This window comes from Ochotona princeps, chromosome 1 (genome assembly GCF_030435755.1).
Source record: "Ochotona princeps isolate mOchPri1 chromosome 1, mOchPri1.hap1, whole genome shotgun sequence".
NCBI lineage: Eukaryota > Metazoa > Chordata > Mammalia > Lagomorpha > Ochotonidae > Ochotona > Ochotona princeps.
In genome coordinates, this window is record NC_080832.1 from 51,113,976 (window position 1) to 51,133,065 (window position 19,090).

A 19,090-nucleotide genomic window follows, 5' to 3' on the forward strand; every position below is an offset into this window, starting at 1 on the left:
ACCAAAGAATTCAGCATCATAGTACTACATGCTCCCAGGTCAAATCTACAGAATAGTAAACCATTATTGCAGCTCATGATACAGTTCTATCCAGAGATTGGGAGAAGAACACATACTTGTATTTTAAATATATACATTTATTTGAATGATTTATTTGAAAATAAAACAATAAAAATAGATAGGTTCCATCTGCTAGCGCTCACACTAATGCTTGCAATAGCCATAAAGCTCAGGGGGAAGGCTGGCATCATGGCACCACAGGCTAAGCCTCTTTTCTTGGCTCCAGCTTCCCATATGGGCACCGGTTTTAGTTCTAGCTGCTCCACTTCTGATCCCGCCCCTTGCTTATGGTCTGGGAAGGTAGAAGAGGGTGGCCTAAGTCCTTGGCACTTTGCAGACACCCTGGAGACCCTGAAGAAGTTCTTGGCTTTGGATCAGCCCAGCTCCAGCTATGAGAGATTGAACCAGCAAATAGAAGATCTTTCTCTCTGTGATTCCCCTCTCTATAGCCCTGCCTTCCAAATAGCAATCAATAAATATTTTAAATTAAAAAAAAACATAAAGCTTAGGGGGAAACCAGAAAACTCAGTCCATAGCTCTCATGCAGTTTGCAGGAACACAATTACCCAAACCATCATTTCTGCCAGGCTCTTGATCAACACAAGGTGCAAGCAGGAACCAGAGCTGAGATCAAGTGCAGCTCTCTGCAGTGGGAATCAGGCATCCCAACTTCCAGACAAACACATGCGTACATATACACTGACTGGCATATACACACATATACATATACTTAACAGGCAAAGATTTTGTAGCAGGTCATGACCCAATTATCAAAGCTTCTATGTACTTTCTTAGTACTTGGAATTAGTAATCACTTAAGGAATATTTTTGTATTTACATATAATGTAGATGCAAAACATGTGTTTAGAAGGCTCCAGCATTCTGATTGGCCCTGTACAGGAAACAAGGCAGTATTTACCAAGTACTCAACTCTGAACAAGGTGAAGGGCCAAAAGCACCAGAGTTGAAGCATCCTTTTCCTTAACAGATCATGCCAAACGCACACATAACTGTCCCCTGCATTTTTACAAGCAAGCTTAGCTTGAAGTACGAAATATTTTCTTGATCTAAGAAGTAAAATTAAAGCAAGAAAGGGCCGATAGGAAGCTGGATTTTTTAAGGGCAAACTACCGTCATGCATTTTATGTAATACATTTTCCTGATGATCACATGGAGAGAAGAAGAGAAGGAGAGTACAGCACAGTGAGGATTTCCCTCAGTTGCAATGGCACAAGGCATTTCATAACGGACGGCTGTTTGTATATGTTCTTGCCAAAATAACAATTCCAAACATAGTTAACCTAATAAATCATCAATCCCTTCTACTTCGCAATGGTTAAGTTTTCTCCTGAAGCAAAGCCTGTTCATGTGTGGTGTAGTCAACCACCCCTCTCTCCACCAACACACAGCAGTTCCCGCCCTGCTTTCATGTTATAAACAAATCTTTCCTAGGGCAAAATTCTTTAAATTCATTTTGCAGTTGGTTGCTCAAACCTAGGGTCCCTGATTAGCAAAAACAATTGTCAGAAGGGTGCTTCTGACTGGTTGATCCCACCTCAGGAGACCTGTGTGATGCTGGGAGGCACTGCAAGTGACAGCTTTGGTATAGTACAAAGTTCCTGCTCCCAGATATGACACCAGGGGCTTACTGACCTGTATCCAAAATCCCAAAAGTAACACCAAAGATGGACATCACGACGATCAGCAACACAGCTCTCCTGCAGAAAGGAACGAGGTACAGCCCAACGGTGGTAGCCAACATGGACACCCCTGAGAAGACAGGTCAAAAAGTCAGTCTCTGAGCTTTTAATTGATCAGGATGATACTCTGCGGGCTCTGCCTTCAAACCAGAGAGGGTCTTCCTAAGAAACCATTGAACTTGACTGGACAATAAGATGCTGGACTCTATGTTTGGTATATGCTTGCAATGAGGGAATCTCAAATGAACTTGAACTGTGGTTATGCAACAAGGTGGAGGAATCCACCATGGGGCGGAGGGTTTGGAGAAGGGTGGGGAGAATCCTAGTACCTATGAAACTGTGTCACATAATACAATGTAATAATTAATGAATAAATTTTTTAAAAAAGGAAAAAAAAGTCAGCCTCTGGAAGCAACATTCCTGTCGTCATGGTTGGTGGCACCAAAGCTTCCACAAATGCAAACCTGGCTCTAGTGCTGGTAATAATTGAACTATAAATTATATGAGGCAAATTTTATCACAAAACAAAAAACAAACTCTTATTTATTCAATGTTTCATATGGAAGAACACAAAAAGATTTTTTAGAGATACCAGTAAAACATTAAAAATGCAAATATAATTAGTAGATTTTAGTAGATACATTACATAGGGGGCTAAAGAGGTAAATAAAAAATATCATTCTTTTAACTCACTTTGGGGAAAAAAAATCATTTTAATTTATTCACTAACAGTAAACTATTCTCTTTGCTTCCAAATGAATTCTAGCACATTAAACCATCTTCTCATTAAACATGGCTGTTTAGCATGCCCACATGCACACAGGAGACCTGCAGAGGGCATTTCGTACCACGGAGGGCATGACAGGTTGGACAACTCTCCTAGCCAAGCTTTGACAACAAGTATCTGGGCAAGTAGAGATACTAAGGTGGACTGTATCAGCCAATGAACTCCACATTGATTTCCTCCACATTGGAGCAACAAAATCGGTAGCATCTCAGAACAATAAAAATCACTCGAGCAGTACCCTTGGAACGCGCTCCACACTGGGGACCCTGGAATGACACTGGGTAGCATTCTTCATTCCCAGGCACTGATTGGGATTGGGCTGCTGGGAGCAGCCCTCTGCCCTTCTCTCCCCACTTTCCCAAGATACAAGAAGAAAAAGGGAGACTGGAAACAGTTGTCTCATCCACTTTTCCACATTCCTTGACCCTCCCCACCCTAATCTGTGGTCCACATGGGTATACAACTATGCAAACATCACCAAAAGTAAAATAAATGTATCATTTTTTTAAAAAAACATGGTTGTTTATTCAGTGGTGTGTTCACGGCTTTGCCATGTCACTGCTGCAGGATGAGGTCAGACAGTCTGGGGCAGTCACCAACACATGACAACAAGGGCAAACATGTCACCTCTCTTAGTGTCTCCATCCCTGCCCCATCAGGGGTCAGCGCTGGGCAGCTTCACAGAGCCCCACACCGTCTCTGAGAAGCAGAGCTATGTGAGGACAGTGCCTGGGTTATGCAGCCAAGGATTTAACACAACCTGCCTGTGCCTATAACTGTAACTGCCCAGGGGACTGCAGGCCAGGAAACCCAACTGCCACCAAGGCCACCTAAGCACCACCCATTCCAGCTGCCATTGTCATCTTTAAAGACAAACTGTGAATTTACCGAAAATCACAAAGAAGGGAAAATTAGCATGTACTTACCCAAAAGTAAAAAATGATTTATATGATCAAAGAGTATTCCACCAAGGACAGAACCACTCAGATATCCAAAGGCACGTCCCACAAAAATTTGGGAAAGACTGTTGATATTTCGGTTCACATTGCTTGCCAGATCTTGAAAGGTAGGTCCCAGGATAGCAATATTCAGTCCCTAAAATTTGTAACAACAAAAGCATTTACATGCAAATAATGGTGTCTATGGGATTGCTTTAGTCATTCTATAACAGGGGTAGAAATACCGCATAATATACGAAGTTACTTTAATTCCCATCAGGGAAAATTCATAGTAATTAAAGTATTACTTGAGATACCTACTTCTGTTAATTCGCTACTTAAAATTTTTTAGATTTTTATTGGAAAGACAAATTTACAGAAAGAAGGAGAGACAGAGAGATCTTTGATCCGCTGGTTTGTTCTCCAAATGGTCACAATGGCCAGAGCTGTGCTAATCCAAAGCCAGGAGCCCTGGGTTTAGACCATCCTCCACTACTTTCCCAAGCCATAAGTAGGCTCAGAAGTGGAGCAATCAAGACACAAACCTCTGCCCATAAGGTATGCCAGTGCTTGCAGGCAGAGGATTAGTCAATTGAGCCACTGCCCTGATCCCTGTTTTGCTACTTTTATGACTCTCAATTTTTTTTAAAAAAAAAGTTCTTTAATTCTTCTAGGCTTTTTGGTGTGAAATTTTGTTCTTTTTTGTACAATTCTTTAAAAATTATTCTGTATCAGCTGTCAACAAAATGTAACAATGAAACTCTTCTTGAAACAGCTTTATGAGACATTCGATCAGACTTGGAACAATCTTGGCACACTCCCACCCCCTACTGGAATTCCTAAGTTCGACGGCCAGTTCTGTTCATTCCCTCTTCCTGCAAACGCACGCTCAGGACAGCAGTGACGCTGAGAGTAGAGTTGCTGCTACTTCCTTAGGAGTCCCAGCTGCATTGCTGTGTCTTGGTTTCATTCAGCCTTACCCAGGCCCCGCTGTATGGGCATACCATAGGTGAATCATCAAACGCAGTGTCTCTTTTTCTGTGATTCACTGCCTTTCACATAAAAGTCAGTAAATTTTGAAAAATACCTTTGTAGCTTTTGAAAAATACCACATGTACACACAATATAAAAAATTAAATGTTTAAAATTAAAATTACTGGGCCTGGCACGATAGCACTGTGGTTAAGGTCCTCTCCTTGAACACACCGGGATCCTATATGGGTGCCAGTTCTAATCCCGGCAGCTCCACTTCCCATCCAGCTCCCTGCTTGTGGCCTGGGAAAGCAGTCGAGGACGGCCCAAAGCATTGGAACCCTGCACCCATGTGGGAGATCTGGAAGAAGTTCCTGGATCCTGGCTTCGGATTGGCACAGCACCGGCCGTTGCAGCCACTTGGGGAGTGAATCATCGGACGGAAGATCTTCCTCTCTGTCTCCCCTCCTCTCTGTACATCTGCCTTTCCAATAAAAATAAATAAATCTTTAAAAAAATTAAAATTACTATATGCTCACAATACTGTTCTTTTTTGTTTTGCATTAAACAGCAGCGTATTTTTGGATACATATGAAATCCCTCCACGGACATGCAACAATTCAAACGTTTCTCAGTCTATATTTTGCTACAGAGTAAACTTCCAGCTGTCAGGAAGACAACCTCTAACATTTTCTTTTTAAAAATATTTATTTAAGGGCTCGGCAGCGTGGCCTAGTGGCTAAGGTCCTCGCCTTGATCCCATATGGCCACTGGTTCTAATCCTGGCAGTTCCACTTCCTCTCTATCTCTCCTCCTCTCAGTACATCTGACTTTGTAATAAAAATAAAATAAATTAAAAAAAAATAAAAATATTTATTTATTAAAAATTATTTAATTTTTTTCCATGAGGAAGGCAAATATACAGAGGGGAGGAGAGACAGAGAGAAAGATCTTCAGTCCGATGATTCACTCCCCAAGCAGCCAGAATGGCCAGAGCTGAGTTGATCCAAAGCAAGGAGCCAGGAGCTTCCTTGGGGTCTCCACACAGATGCAGGGTCCCTAGGCTTTGGGCTATCCTCCATTGCTTTCCCAGGCCACATGCAGGGAGCTGGATTTAAAGTGATACAGCTGGGACACGAACCAGCACCTACCTGGGATCCTGATGCATGCAAGGCAAAACTAAGCCACTAGGCTATTGCATTGGGCCCTATTCATTTTTAAAGTAGAGTTAGAGAGAGAGAAGAAGACCTTCCTCCATCTGCTGGCTCAGTTTTCAAATGACCATAATAGCCAGAGCTGGGCTTATTGGAAACCAGAAGCCAGGAGCTTCTTCCAAGTTTCCTGCATGGGAAGCAGTGGGTCAAGCACTTGCTTTCTCAGGCACAGCAGCAGGGAGCTGAATCAGAAGTGCCCTTGTGGGATGCCAGCAAGGTGGCAGGTTTACTTTCTGTGCCAGTGTTGGTCATCTAATGCTCTCTTAGATGGCACTGCATATACAGAAGCCTTTGGCAGCCCAGCCCTCGGCCCATCACAAGCTGCATCTAACTCAGACTTGTCCAAATATAGCAAATACTGAGCTGTGACCAAATAGGGTGCTTCTGGCTTTTACTTCCTTTCTCTATTTCTCTCTGTATTTCTAGGTGAAATTCCTTAAAACTGTACTGGTCGGGGTGATGCCCAATTCACATTTCATTTCTGAGCTCAAATAAATGTTGCTAAATGTGATCTCTTTAAAGCTGGTTGTTGTTGTTGTTTTGTTTAGATTTATTAATTTTGGGCATGGCACAATATTCTAGTAGCTAAATCCTCACCTTGCATGTGTTGAAGTCCCCCATGGGTACTGCTTTGTACCCCAGCAGCCACTTGGGGAGTGAATCAATGGATGATCTTTCTGTCTCTCCTTCTCTCTGTATACCTGAATTTCTCTCCCCCACCCCCCAAAAAGTAAAAATAAATAAAGAAATATTTTTTAAAAGATTTTATTGGGACGGGCAGGTCTACAGAAAGAAGGAAATACAGAGAAAAAGATCTTCCATCCACTGGTTCACTGCCAAAGTGGCCACAATTGCCAGAGCTGTGACAATCTGAAGCCAGGAACCAGGAGACTCTTCCAGGTCTCCCACACAGGTGCAGGGTCCCATGGTTTTGGATTGTCCTCAACTGCTTTCCCTGGTCACATGCAGGGAGCTAGATGGAAAGTGAAGCAGCCAGGATACAAACTAGCAGCCATAGGAGACTTCAATGCATGCAAGGTGAGGATTTAGTTAGTAGGATAGTTAGTTGCCAGGCGATTAAAATTTGTCTTTTTTTTTAACCTTTCCAATTTTTTATTTACTTATTTGAAAGGCAAAGTGACAGAGAAAAAGAAAGATAAATATTCATTCTATAAGGAAGGTGTACAAACAGTGGTTCCTCTTGCTTTCCCTAGTGCTCAACTCTTTCCACTCCAATCAACTGTGTAAACATCATAAAAAATAAAACTCCAAAAAAAAATATATTCTTTCTATTGGCTCATTCCCAAGTGCCCACAGCAGCCAGGGTTGGACTAGCTAAAGTTTATCTCTGAACTGATTGGATACAAAGTGGAACTCCCAAGACCCCAGGGTCACTGATGACCCAGTGATGTACACACCAAGGTCCTCCTGCCCTTTCATCTGGAATAGCTACTGGGTCAAGGTAAGTTTTCTCTCTGGCTTGAGATCTAAAAGTTGTGTTTACACAAATTGGAATAGATAGAGAACAACAAGGAAAGCTTGGAACCAGACAGTAAATGGTCAGCGTGGACTCACATATGCCTTGTTAGGTAGGACACAAAGATTAGTTACTTCTCACTAAGGTATTGAAGATTTCTCTGCACACCCCTCCTAAAACTGTTCTGCACTGCAGCTGTTGACATATGCCTTGTTAGAGTTATAAGCCAGTTTAGACTATCCTAAAATCCACCAAGTTCAGCAAAATTAAGCTTCAACACTATAAACTGCTGAATGATAAAATGAAAATAGACACGAGACAGCTGAATAGTATCCTATAGCCATTTTAAGGTGTATAGCAGCCGGTTCTGTGTATAAACTAAAATTGAAATGTCAATGAAGTAGTCACAGGATGTGGTTAAGAACTTGCATTTTTTAACATATCTGTTACTCAATACCATGTCAATTAGTTCCATAATGTTGCAAATTGTTGTTGATGTTATGTTGTGGCTTTTAATTGATCGGGATGCTATTCTGCCAGCTCTGATTTCAGACCAGAGATGGTTTCCCCAATAAACCATTGAATTTATCTGGACAATAAGATGCTGGACTCTATGCTTGCAATGAAAGAATCTTGATGGAATCTGAAATGTAATACTGCAACAAGGTGGAGGGAATCCACCATGGGGGGAGGGCATGGGGAGGGGTTGGGGGAATCCCAGAGCCTATGAGACATGTCACATAATGCAATGTAATAAAAAAATAAATAAATAAAACAAAATTAAAAAAAAAAAAGAAAAAGAATGAACATATAAAAAAAAGCTGTGCTTTGAACTCTACCATTTTATTTGCTCAACTGGTACTGAAGACTGTGTCCAGGATTACATAGGGTTCAATAATTTAATTCATTCTATCCATTTAAAGGTTCGAAAATGGGTTTCTGGGGCTGACATTGTGGCACAGTGAGCTAAGCTGCTTTTTGCAGAGCCGGTTAGCCTCCCATGTTGGACACTGGTTCAAGTCCTGGCTGCTCCACTTTTGATTCAGCTTCCTGCTATCATGCCTGTGAAAGCAGTGGATGATTGCACAGGTGCTTGGAGCCCTGTCACTCCCGTGGGAGATCCTGATGGAGATCCTGGCTCCTGGTTTCAGCCTAATCCAGCCTGGTTGTTGTGATTATTTTGAGATGGAATCAAGCAAACCACAGGATAGGTGATTCTTTCATCATTCCTTCATTCTTTCTCTTTCATCACTGTGCCTTTCAAATAAATAAATAAATCTCTAAACAGAAAGAAAGAGAGAAAGAGAGAAAGAGAGAAAGAGAGGAAGAAAGAAAGAAAGAAAGAAAGAAAGAAAGAAAGAAAGAAAGAAAGAAAGAAAGAAAGAAAACGGTATTGTGGTACAATTGGGTACTGCTTGTATCCCAGCAGCTCCACTTTCCATCCAGCTCCCTGCTTGTGGCCTGGGAAAGCAGTCCAGAACGGCCCAAAGCCTTGGGACCCTGCACCCATGTGGGAGACCCCATAGGTGCCAGTTCATGTCCCTGGTATGCCACTTTGAACCCAGTTCCCTGTCAATGGCCTAGGAAAAGCAGCAGCAGATGGCTCAAGTCATGGGCCCCCACCACCCACATGGAAGAAGCCCCTAGCTCCTGGCTCTGACCTGTCTAATGCCTTGCAGCAATCGGGGGAATAACCCCGTGCATGGAACATTTTTGTGTCTCCCTCTCTGTACTTCTACTTCCTTTTCTTTCTTTCTTTCTTCTTTCCTTCCTTCCTTCCTTCCTTCCTTTCTTTCTTTCTTTTGTACTCTTTCAAATGAAAGGAAGTAAGGGAGGAATAACGTAAAAGTGGTTTCTCCAAACCAAAGGAGTCTGAGATCTCAGTTTCTAGCTAACTTAATCCATAAAAAAGTGGGGACCAGAACCACCTGTATACTTGTAGAAAAACAAGGTTAACTTTACTAAAAACAACTAAAAGTGAACTCAGAGAAGGAGTAGCAGCTTGAATCTAAAACTGTTCATTTGCAGAGTTGCATCACAAATGAACAGGTCCTCGGAGCAGGTGTTGTGGTGGGCAGGCCACACCAGAGTGTCTAGAGTTGAATGAAGTCCTGCCTCTGCTTCTCAGGCAGCTTCCTGCCAATGCACCTGGGAGACAACACAGGATGGCTCGAGCAGAGCCATGTGGGATTCCAGGATGGAATTCCTGGTTTGGATGTGGCATATTCCTTGCAATTGTGGGCAAAGTGAATGAGTGGAATGTCACAGGCCCCATGTGAGCGGATTGCAACACATGAAGCTGCCTGGAGAGAGGGAGCCGGTATCCTAGTCAGAGCTGCAGCTGAGGAGCAGCTGCCACCAGGGAGGAGCAGCCACTGTCGCTCAGGACTGGGCCCATAGGGAGGAGGAGGCAAGAAGATGGCAGATGACCCCAGTGCTGCCAACAGGAACGTGGAAATCTGGAAAATCAAGAAGCTCATTAACAGTTTGGAGGTGGCCCGCGGGCTCTTACAGCACTACTTTCGGATGATAGCAAATTTGGCTTCATTGTAATAGGTGGTAGTGGTGCCCTTTTTGGTACACTCCAGGGAAATACAAGAGAAGTCCTGCACAAATTCACTGTGGACCTCCCAAAGAAACACGGCAGAGGAGGTCAGTCAGCCTTGCGTTTTGCCCGTTTAAGTATGGAAAAGCGACATAACTATGTTTGGAAAGTAGCAGAGACTGCTGTGCACCTGTTTATTTCTGGGGACAAAGTGAACGTGGCTGGTCTCGTTTTAGCTGGATCAGCTGACTTTAAAATTGAACTAAGTCAATCTGATATGTTTGATCAGAGGTTGCAATCAAAAGTTTTAAAATTAGTTGATATATCCTATGGTGGTGAAAATGGATTCAACCAAACTATTGAGTTATCTACCGAAGTCCTCTCCAACGTGAAATTCATTCAAGAGAAGAAATTAATAGGGCGATACTTTGATGAAATCAGCCAAGACACGGGCAAGTACTGTTTTGGAGTTGAAGATACACCAAAAGCTTTGGAGATGGGAGTTGTAGAAATTCTAATAGTCTATGAAAATTTGGATATAATGAGATACGTTCTTCATTGCCAAGGCACAGAAGAGGAGAAAATTCTTTATCTAACTCCAGAACAAGAGAAGGATAAATCTCATTTCACAGACAAAGAGACAGGACAGGAACATGAGCTGATCAAGAGCATGCCCCTGTTGGAATGGTTTGCTAACAACTAGAAAAAATTTGGAGCTACATTGGAAATCGTCACAGATAAGTCACAAGAAGGATCTCAGTTTGTGAAAGGATTTGGTGGAATTGGAGGTATCTTATGGTACTGAGTAGATTTCCAGGGAATTGGAATACCAAGAAGGAGACGATGAATTTTTTGACCTTGATGACTACTAGGTAGTTGACATGGGTCCGGCAAAACGTGCCTCACCCTCCAGCATCCAACCCAAGGAGCATACCTGTGGTGGAATCCAAACAGATCCCTGCCTTACAATTGGAACATTTCCAGAACTGAATCCATGAGCACTGGATATTGAAAAGAAAACCGAAACAAAACCAGGCCCAACCCTACACTTTGGTTTGTCATGGTGTCAGCGCAGCAGCCTACAACTAAGTTCCTAAATGCCACTTGGACTATTTAAAAGAATTCCAGTTTTTACTTTTACTCGATGGTGAAATTGGTTGCTCTTGTATTTTATGAAAAAAAAAATGATTTTTTTAACCTTCATACATAGAAGCAAAAATACTTTAACTATTGTAAACCTTCAAAAGTTAATAGAAGTGAAATCATACTGGTTTCTTATTTTGATTGGAGAAAAATTAAACTGCTGCATTTCGCAGTGACCCATTTACATGGCATTCTCAGCTTAGACTGCATCAGAAGAAATATATGGTGAAATGTTGGAAGCATTTCTCTTGGTCTCTGTTTAATGTTGAAAGGGTGAGCTAATAGGAGGCAATGTCAATCTCACTCCCTGACACTCTTCCTTTCCCCTCCAGACCCGTTTCAAGGATGCAAACTGCATTGCCAGGTCAAACTGACTAAACCACTTGGGCCAGTGCACTCTTTACTTTCGTGTATTTGGCAGACTTGTTTGAGCACAGCGTTTCAGAGCCTCTTGTATCAATTGCTTTGACAAAAGTCCCCTAATCTTAGCCTACTAGAAACCAGTTGGAGATGGATACGATGGGGCTTCTGTGCTGTTGCTGGGATTGGGAGAAATAAATGCAATTTCAGTGGAAGCAAAGAAATTTAAAGTTTATTTTGCTTGGGTCTATCCTCAGTAAAAGGGAGGTGGTTGTGTTCTCCTTGTGTTGCATGGCATGAGATTATGTGAATGTTTTGATTTTAAATGATCTGCAAGATTTTTTCACAGGAAAGACAGACATGTATGACTTTGCATGTAATTACAAGCCCCTGACCTCCTGGTGGGGTTGGAACAGCTGTTTCAAATGTGGGACTTTACAAGCACCTCTCACAGGAGAAATTATGAGAGTGGGATGGGTAGGGGAGGGGCGGGAAGGGATGGGATGCAGCTTCTGGCCATGGAATTAACTATGTTAGATCCAAAAATTGACCTGAAACTCTGAAGCTTATGTTTCACAGCTGGGCTGTCAGTAGGACTTAACCCCAGCTACCAAGCAAGGTCATGGCATGCTCAAGGTGGTCGCAGCAAACAAAACATACAGGATGTGCCCAGAAATAGCAATGGGGAATAAACGTGTACCAAAGGACCAAAGGTTTTAGAAGTCAGTTGGTATTACTCCCACACTGATTAGGGTCATGGGGTGCATTTGGTTTTTCAAACTGGGTACTCTTAACACTATAGTGCCTGACTGCTGCTCTTCACTGACTTGACTCAGTCACTTGTAGCTTTATTGGTCTGAACCATCTCTTTGTTACAGACCTACCTATCGTTCCAACAATCCTGTTTCACTTGAATGAAGGGAGTATGTCTTAAATGTAAAGCTTGTGCTTCTCACATGTATTCAGAGGTCCAAATGACTGTTGATGCGTAACCTGTTGTCTCAACCCCCAGCAAGAAGAGCTGACTCTTTGGTGTTCACCAGCATGGGAGGCTTCACCGGCTTTTGCTTTGGGCTTGCTGTTTCTTTGCAGAACACCCAAGAGTGAGCTAACATGCTCTCTTCACAGCAGTACCTTAGAGTTTTGCCATTGTAAATGGGTCTAATGTGATATGACAAGACCAGAGAAATTGGATGTAAATTTACATTTTTAAATATGCTTGTTGTTTCACATGATACATTTAGGGTATGCAGCTCCTTTTGTAGTTTTTATTTTTACTATTTAAGTTTGGAAATGATGCCAAATTTTGTATTTCTTTAATCAATGTGTTCTCTTCAGTGATATTTATTGCATTATATATTGATGTGTGTATCAATATATACTGATATGTATTACACTTACACTTACAAACACAGAAATAAGGGGGTGAAAACCGTAGCCTTTGCATTCTCTATAGCCTCTGCAGAGAGATCCTAGGCAGCAAAATCTTGGTGTTGTGATGTATAGAAATGGAGAAGAGTATTAAACCATATTTAAGAATTAAAGAAAAAAGCGAATGAGTGTATGGAAGATCCTTCTTTCTCTTTGTTGCTCTACCTTTCAAATTAATAAAAAAAAAAATGTGCTTTTTTTTCCAAAAGGACAATAAATGGATCCAACAAGCAGTCTTTCATTAACTGGGTCACAGAGGCATCAAAAACAAATGAAGCAGAGATTGCCTCTTCATAAGGCTTCTTCCAAGACAAGCTTCAAACCTCTTAGTCTTTTCTTTACATTAGTCAGTCAAAGTTTTAGCCATCCAGTCAGGAAATCTTGTTCTAGTTATTAGAAAAATTATTTGGACCCAGATATTGTTAAGAGAAAATAGTAAGTTTTGTTTTATTTTACTTAGTACATAGCTAAAATTTTTAAATAAAAGCTGTAGGATATGTTTCTTTTTTATCTCTGGGGTAAGTATCTAGGATATATATGTGTGACTTGTTTTCTTATATTGCCAATTTCAACCTATTTAATCAGTTTTAAGAATAATAAATGCTGGGCCCGGCGGCATGGCCTAGCGGCTAAAGTCCTCGCCTTGAAGGTGTCGGGATCCCATATGGGCACTGGTTCTAATCCCGGCAGCTCCACTTCCCATCCAGCTCCCTGCTTGTGGCCTGGGAATAGTAGAGGACAACCCAAAGCCTTGGGACTCTGCATCCGTGTGGGAGACCTGGAAGAAGTTCCTGGCTCCAGGCTTCGGATCGGCACAGCTCCGGCCATTGCGGTCGCTTGGGGAGTGAATCATTGGATGGAAGATCTTTCTCTCTCTCTCTCCTTCTCTCTGTATATCTGACTTCCCAATAAAAATAAAATAAATCTTTTTAAAAAAATAATAAATGCTTGTATAAATACACCTTTCTGTATGTCAACAAACCAAAAATCTACCCAAATGCTGTTTAGGTTAAGGTGACTTGGATAATCTTTGGTTAAAAAATGGCCATTACCTAGAATAGATATGTCCTCATCTTTCAGAATTAAATGTAATGTAGTTGCATGCCTTTTTCTACCTATATTTATTGACAAAATAACCTTTGTTATCTCTGATTTAAATTTTTTTCAGCAAGAAAAATAACATAATGGCTACTTGTTAGATAGCTCATCTTTATAAACAATTAAATCATAATTATTAAAAAAAAGTAAATTAAATGTAAGATTCCCATATAAAAGATGTCCTTTTGTATGAGAATGTGTTAACATTCTTATCATCAAGCAGGGAAAGCTGAGGCTAAGGGAGAGTTTACCAACAGCTGAGTTCTCAGACAAGAGCATTTTAAAAAACTACTGAAATGTCATGAAGTTAAATAACATGGTACTGAATGACTAATGAGCCACTGAAGAAATGAAAAAGAAAATCAAGGACCTTCTTGAAGAAAATGATGCTCCTGTATGATCTATGAGTCAATGAAGAAATTATTGAGAAAGTGTTTTGAAGAGATGAAACTTAAAAAAAAATCGAAATCCATGAGATATAATTTCCGCTGGTCTTTGTGGGTGAGATATGTCTCCTTGGCAACAAACAGATTTTTTAAATCCAGTCTACTAATCTATGACGTTTGATTGATGAGTTTAAGCCATTTACATTCAAGGTTAGTATGAATGGGTGGTAATTTGGTCCTATCATTTTAGCAATGGGTTCTTCATTGATTTAGTCTTCTGATGTTAGTTTACTGGGATGTTCTTCCCATTTGCCTTTGGTTTTGATGGGTACTATTCCTCTTCTCTGTTAAGAGAACATCTTGAAGTATCATTTGTGGGTCAGGTTTTGAAGAGGCATATTGTTCTAAATTTTCTTTACCGTGGAAAAATTTTATTTCATTTTCAAAGACAAAGGAAAACTTGCTGGGTACATTATCCTGGGCCAACGATGTTTTGCTTTTAGAATCTGGAATATTCTATAACAGAATCGCTATTTAAAACATTCTATAAATAGAATCGCTCCATTCTCTTCTGGCTTATAGTTTCCTGTGAGAGGTTGCCTGTGAGTTTAATTGCCATTCCCTTATATGTCAATTGATTATTTTCATGTGCACATTTAAGGATCTTTTCCTTAAGCTCAATTGAACAGAGCTTGATGATCATGTGCCGTGGTGAAGATCGCTTTTGGTCAACCCTGTTGGGAGCTCTGTGCCCCTCCTGCATGTTGTTTACCAATTCTTTAAATTAGGAAAATTTTCCCTTATTATTTCATTAAATAACTTTTTAAACCCAGCTTCTCTTTCTGCACCTTCTGGGACTCCCACAACTCTTATATTTAGCCTTTTAATAGTGTCTTTCAGTCCTTAAATCTTTTTTAGCCTGATTCAGCTCTGCTTCCAGCTTTTTGTTTGCTTCCCCCTGATGACAGGAAATATCTTCCAATTCTGAGATTCTTTCTTCTGCTTGCTTCATTCTATTTTGGAGATTCTCCACTGTACTTTTAATTTACTCCATTGTATTCTTCATTTCTGACATATCAGCTTTCATTTGATTCACTTCCTGTGTGACACATTCCTTAAATTCCTGTATTATGTGCTTCTCATTGTTGATAAGAAGCTTTATAACAAGTGTTTTGAATTCTGTATCCCCCATTTTCTCGGTGTCTTTCTCAGTTAACTCTGAGGTTGGCAAAGACTTTTTGCTCCTTTGCAGGGGAGTCTTCAGTAATATTCATTGTGCCTATGTCTCTTCTTTCACTCTTAGTCATTGTACTTCCTGTTGTTGATATTTTGTGGTTTTTCATTTAAGGGGCTGTATAGTAACTGTATAATGGAGACTATCATATCCAGTAGCACGTTATTTAACTTCATGGCATTGTAAATTTCTATTTTTCTTCCTGTTGTTGATTTTGTATTGTGGCTTTTCAGTTAAGGGGATGTATAGTAACTGTGTAATGGAGACCATCATATCCAGATGTGAGGATATATTGTAATATGCATCTCTACTTCCAGATCAAAGCTGGACTCCCAATGAAACTGTTCATTGTATCTTGACAACAGGATGCTGGACTCTCTGCCATTGTCCATGCCCATAATGATGGAAATATGACTGTTTATGAAAAATTATACTATAGTAATAATATAGGGGAACTCAGTGGGGGGAGGGGAAGGGAAATCCCAGAGCCTATGGACCTGTAAAATAAAATGATAATAATGATTTAAAAAGCAAAAAAATAATTAACCATAGAACAAAAAGATTTTGCCTCTCCTACATTTTACTATTACAGAGGAACTAGACATTTTGAACTGTTAATAAACATATTCTAGGGGCCAGCACAATGATTCAAATGACTATTCTTTTTTTTTTTTTTTTTAAAGATTTATTTATTTTTATTACAAAGTCAGATATACAGAGAGGAGGAGAGACAGAGAGGAAGATCTTCCGTCCGATGATTCACTCCCCAAGTGAGCCGCAACGGGCCGGTGCACGCCGATCCGATGCCAGGAACCAGGAACCTCTTCTAGGTCTCCCACGCGGGTGCAGGGTCCCAATGCATTGGGCCGTCCTCAACTGCTTTCCCAGGCCACAAGCAGGGAGCTGGATGGGAAGTGGAGCTGCCGGGATTAGAACCGGCGCCCATATGGGATCCCGGGGCGTTCAAGGTGAGGACTTTAGCCGCTAGGCCATGCCGCCGGGCCCTCAAATGACTATTCTGCCTGAAGGCATTAACATCCCATACAGGCACCAGTTTGTGTCCCAGCAGCTCCAGCACTCTGCTTATGGCTGGGGAAAGCAGTGGAGGATGATCCAAGGCTTTGGTTCTCCACACCCACATGAGACACCTGGAAGAAGCTCCTAGCTCCTGGCTTCAATCTGCTCAGCTCTGACCATTATGACCATTTGGGAAATGAACCAGCAGATGAAGATTTTTCTGTCTCTCCTCTCTGTAAATCTGCCTTTCCAATAAAAAGAAACAAATCTTAAAAACCATATATTCTACAAAGAGCTACAAAACAACCAAAATGTCAAAATGAACAAACCACTCAAGAAATGGGCATGGGAAATGGGCAGACACTTCACAAAGGAACAAACCCAAATGGCAAATAAACATATGAAAAAATGCTCAAGTTCCCTGGCAATAAGGGAAATCCAAATTAAAACATCAATGAGTGGGGGGAGAATCCCAGATTCTATGTAATTACAACACAATGTAATTAATGAATAAATTTAATAAAAAAAAAAAAAGAAAATAAAACAAAATTCTTCCTCAGTAAAACTAAAAAAAAAAAAAAAAAAATCAATGAGGTACCACCTAACGCCAGTAAGACTGGACCACATGAATAAAAGCACCAACAACACTTGCTGGCGAGGTTGCGGGGAAAAGGGAACCCTACTCCACTGCTGGTGGGGCTGCAGGCTGGTATAGCCTCTATGGAAATCAGTATGGAGAATATTCAAACAACTCAAAATCAACATACCATATGATCCAGCAATAGCACTCCTAGGAATATATCCAGAACACTTGTTTTATGAGAAACCAACATGCACTCCTATGTTCATAGCAGCACAATCAGTAATTGCAAAAACATGGAAGCAGCCAAAATGTCCATCAACAGAGGATTGGATAAGAAAGCTATGGTTCATCTACTCCATGGAATACTACTCAGCTATTAGAAAAAACAAAATGCAGTTCTTTGTGGCCAAATGGGCCAAACTGGAAACCATAATGCTAAGGGAAATGAGCCAATCGCAAAAGGTTAGATACCATATGTTTGCCTTAATTTAAGATGATATGATGTTATGTATAACATGTTATGTTATGTATGTTATATGTTGTGTATAAACTAAAATTGAAATGTCAATGAGGTGGTCACAGAAGGTGGTTAATATCTCGCATTTATTTTTAACATATTGGTTACTCATTACTATGTCAATTAATTCCATAATGATGTAAATTTTTCCTGATGATATGTTGGAGCTTTTAATTGATCGGGATGATACTCTACTGGCTCTGTCTGCAGACCAGAGAGGATATACCTAAGAAGCCGTTGAACTTGACTGGACAATAAGATGCTGGACTCTATGTTTGGTATATGCTTGCAATGGGGGAATCTCAACTGAACTTGAACTGTGGTTATGCAACAAGGTGGAGGAATCCACCATGGTGGGAGGGTTTGGGGAGGGGAGAATCCTAGTACCTATGAAACTGTGACGCATAATACAATGTAATTAATGAATTAAAAAAAACATATATTCTGTAACACATTGACAAACTGTACTATTGGGAAAGTTCATGCATCTAGAAATTGTGATTCACAGATTTGCCAAGCCACAGATTGGTAGTAGGACTATTTATAACTATTGCATTCTGACATTCAAGAGCAATCATGGCCACTAAGGGTTAAAAATTCAAATCCCTAGAAATAAGAAGGGAACAACTCTATATGCAAGTATCCAAGGTAAGTAGGGTATGTTTTTAATAAAGAAAAGCCAAAAGGTATGAAGATGTTTTGTTTTATGAAGGGAAAAATAATTTTTGTTCTAAACTGACTAGCTGTTCTAAAATGAGAAGACAATTTTACAGGAGACAAGTGGAATACACAGAAACTTGGACAAGGCTCCTAAAAGATGATCTTTGTGGGGGAAAATATGAAAACGGACATAATCAAGCTGAGTAAGATCAGAAGGTGATTTTAAGGTTTTTCTAAAAATTAAGTCTTGGGTTCACATCTCTGAACTCAAGAGGGCCTCTCCAGACTCTCGGAGTCTGTTGGATATGTTGGCTATGTGAAGGTGAAGCTGAGGGGCAAGTTTGAGCCCTCGTTGCTCCAGTTCCAATCCAACTCCCTGATAATATGCCTGGGAAAGCAGCAGATGGTCCAAGTACTTCAGCACCTGCACCCACTTGAGAGACTAGCAAGATTCTCCTGACTTTGACCTGGCCCAGCCATGGATATTGTCCCCACTAAGGGAAGTAAACCAGCAGGTGAAATTCATTCTCTCTCTCTCTCTCTCTCTCTCTCTCTCCATTCTCTCTCTCTCTCCCTCTCTCCCTCCCTCCCCCTAACTCTGCCTTTCAAATAAACGCTTTTCTTTAAAGGTGAGGTTGCTCAGGTGTTTCTCCCTAGATGCAGATGGCATCATAGATAAGGACAGGTTTCTCCACATTATATATCAGTGACTATCTCTGCCATCATGAAAGGTTCCTTATACAAAAGTGCATGGGGCCTTAAGATGTGGATGTCTGTAGTAAGGCTTATGCTCTGGGAAGCAACTAGAGCAACTACAGGGCTTATGGGCTCATTCCTCAAAATCAGGAAATACTTCCACTAACACCAATGCCTCTGTGTGTTTCCAAACATGCTCACAGTCCAAAGCAGGCACAGGGAACATCCTGCATCCAGCCTGCAGGTCATATAAGACCCACACAATCATTTTG

General features: G+C 40.9%; 2 protein-coding genes and 1 pseudogene across 2 annotated transcripts in view; 1 reads left to right on the plus strand and 2 right to left on the minus strand.

Annotated features, from left to right (window-relative positions):
• The window catches only part of LOC101520317 (sodium-dependent glucose transporter 1C), a 58,630-nt gene that overhangs the window by 35,139 nt on the left and 4,401 nt on the right, over nt 1-19,090 (minus strand). The window lies entirely within an intron of this gene.
• The window catches only part of LOC101520560 (sodium-dependent glucose transporter 1C-like), a 32,851-nt gene that overhangs the window by 1,707 nt on the left and 12,054 nt on the right, over nt 1-19,090 (minus strand). The window contains 2 exon segments of the mRNA XM_058669298.1: nt 1,714-1,830; nt 3,474-3,642. Coding sequence (XP_058525281.1) covers nt 1,714-1,830; nt 3,474-3,642 — 286 coding nt within the window.
• LOC101520804 (eukaryotic peptide chain release factor subunit 1-like) lies at nt 7,080-11,020 on the plus strand (annotated as a pseudogene).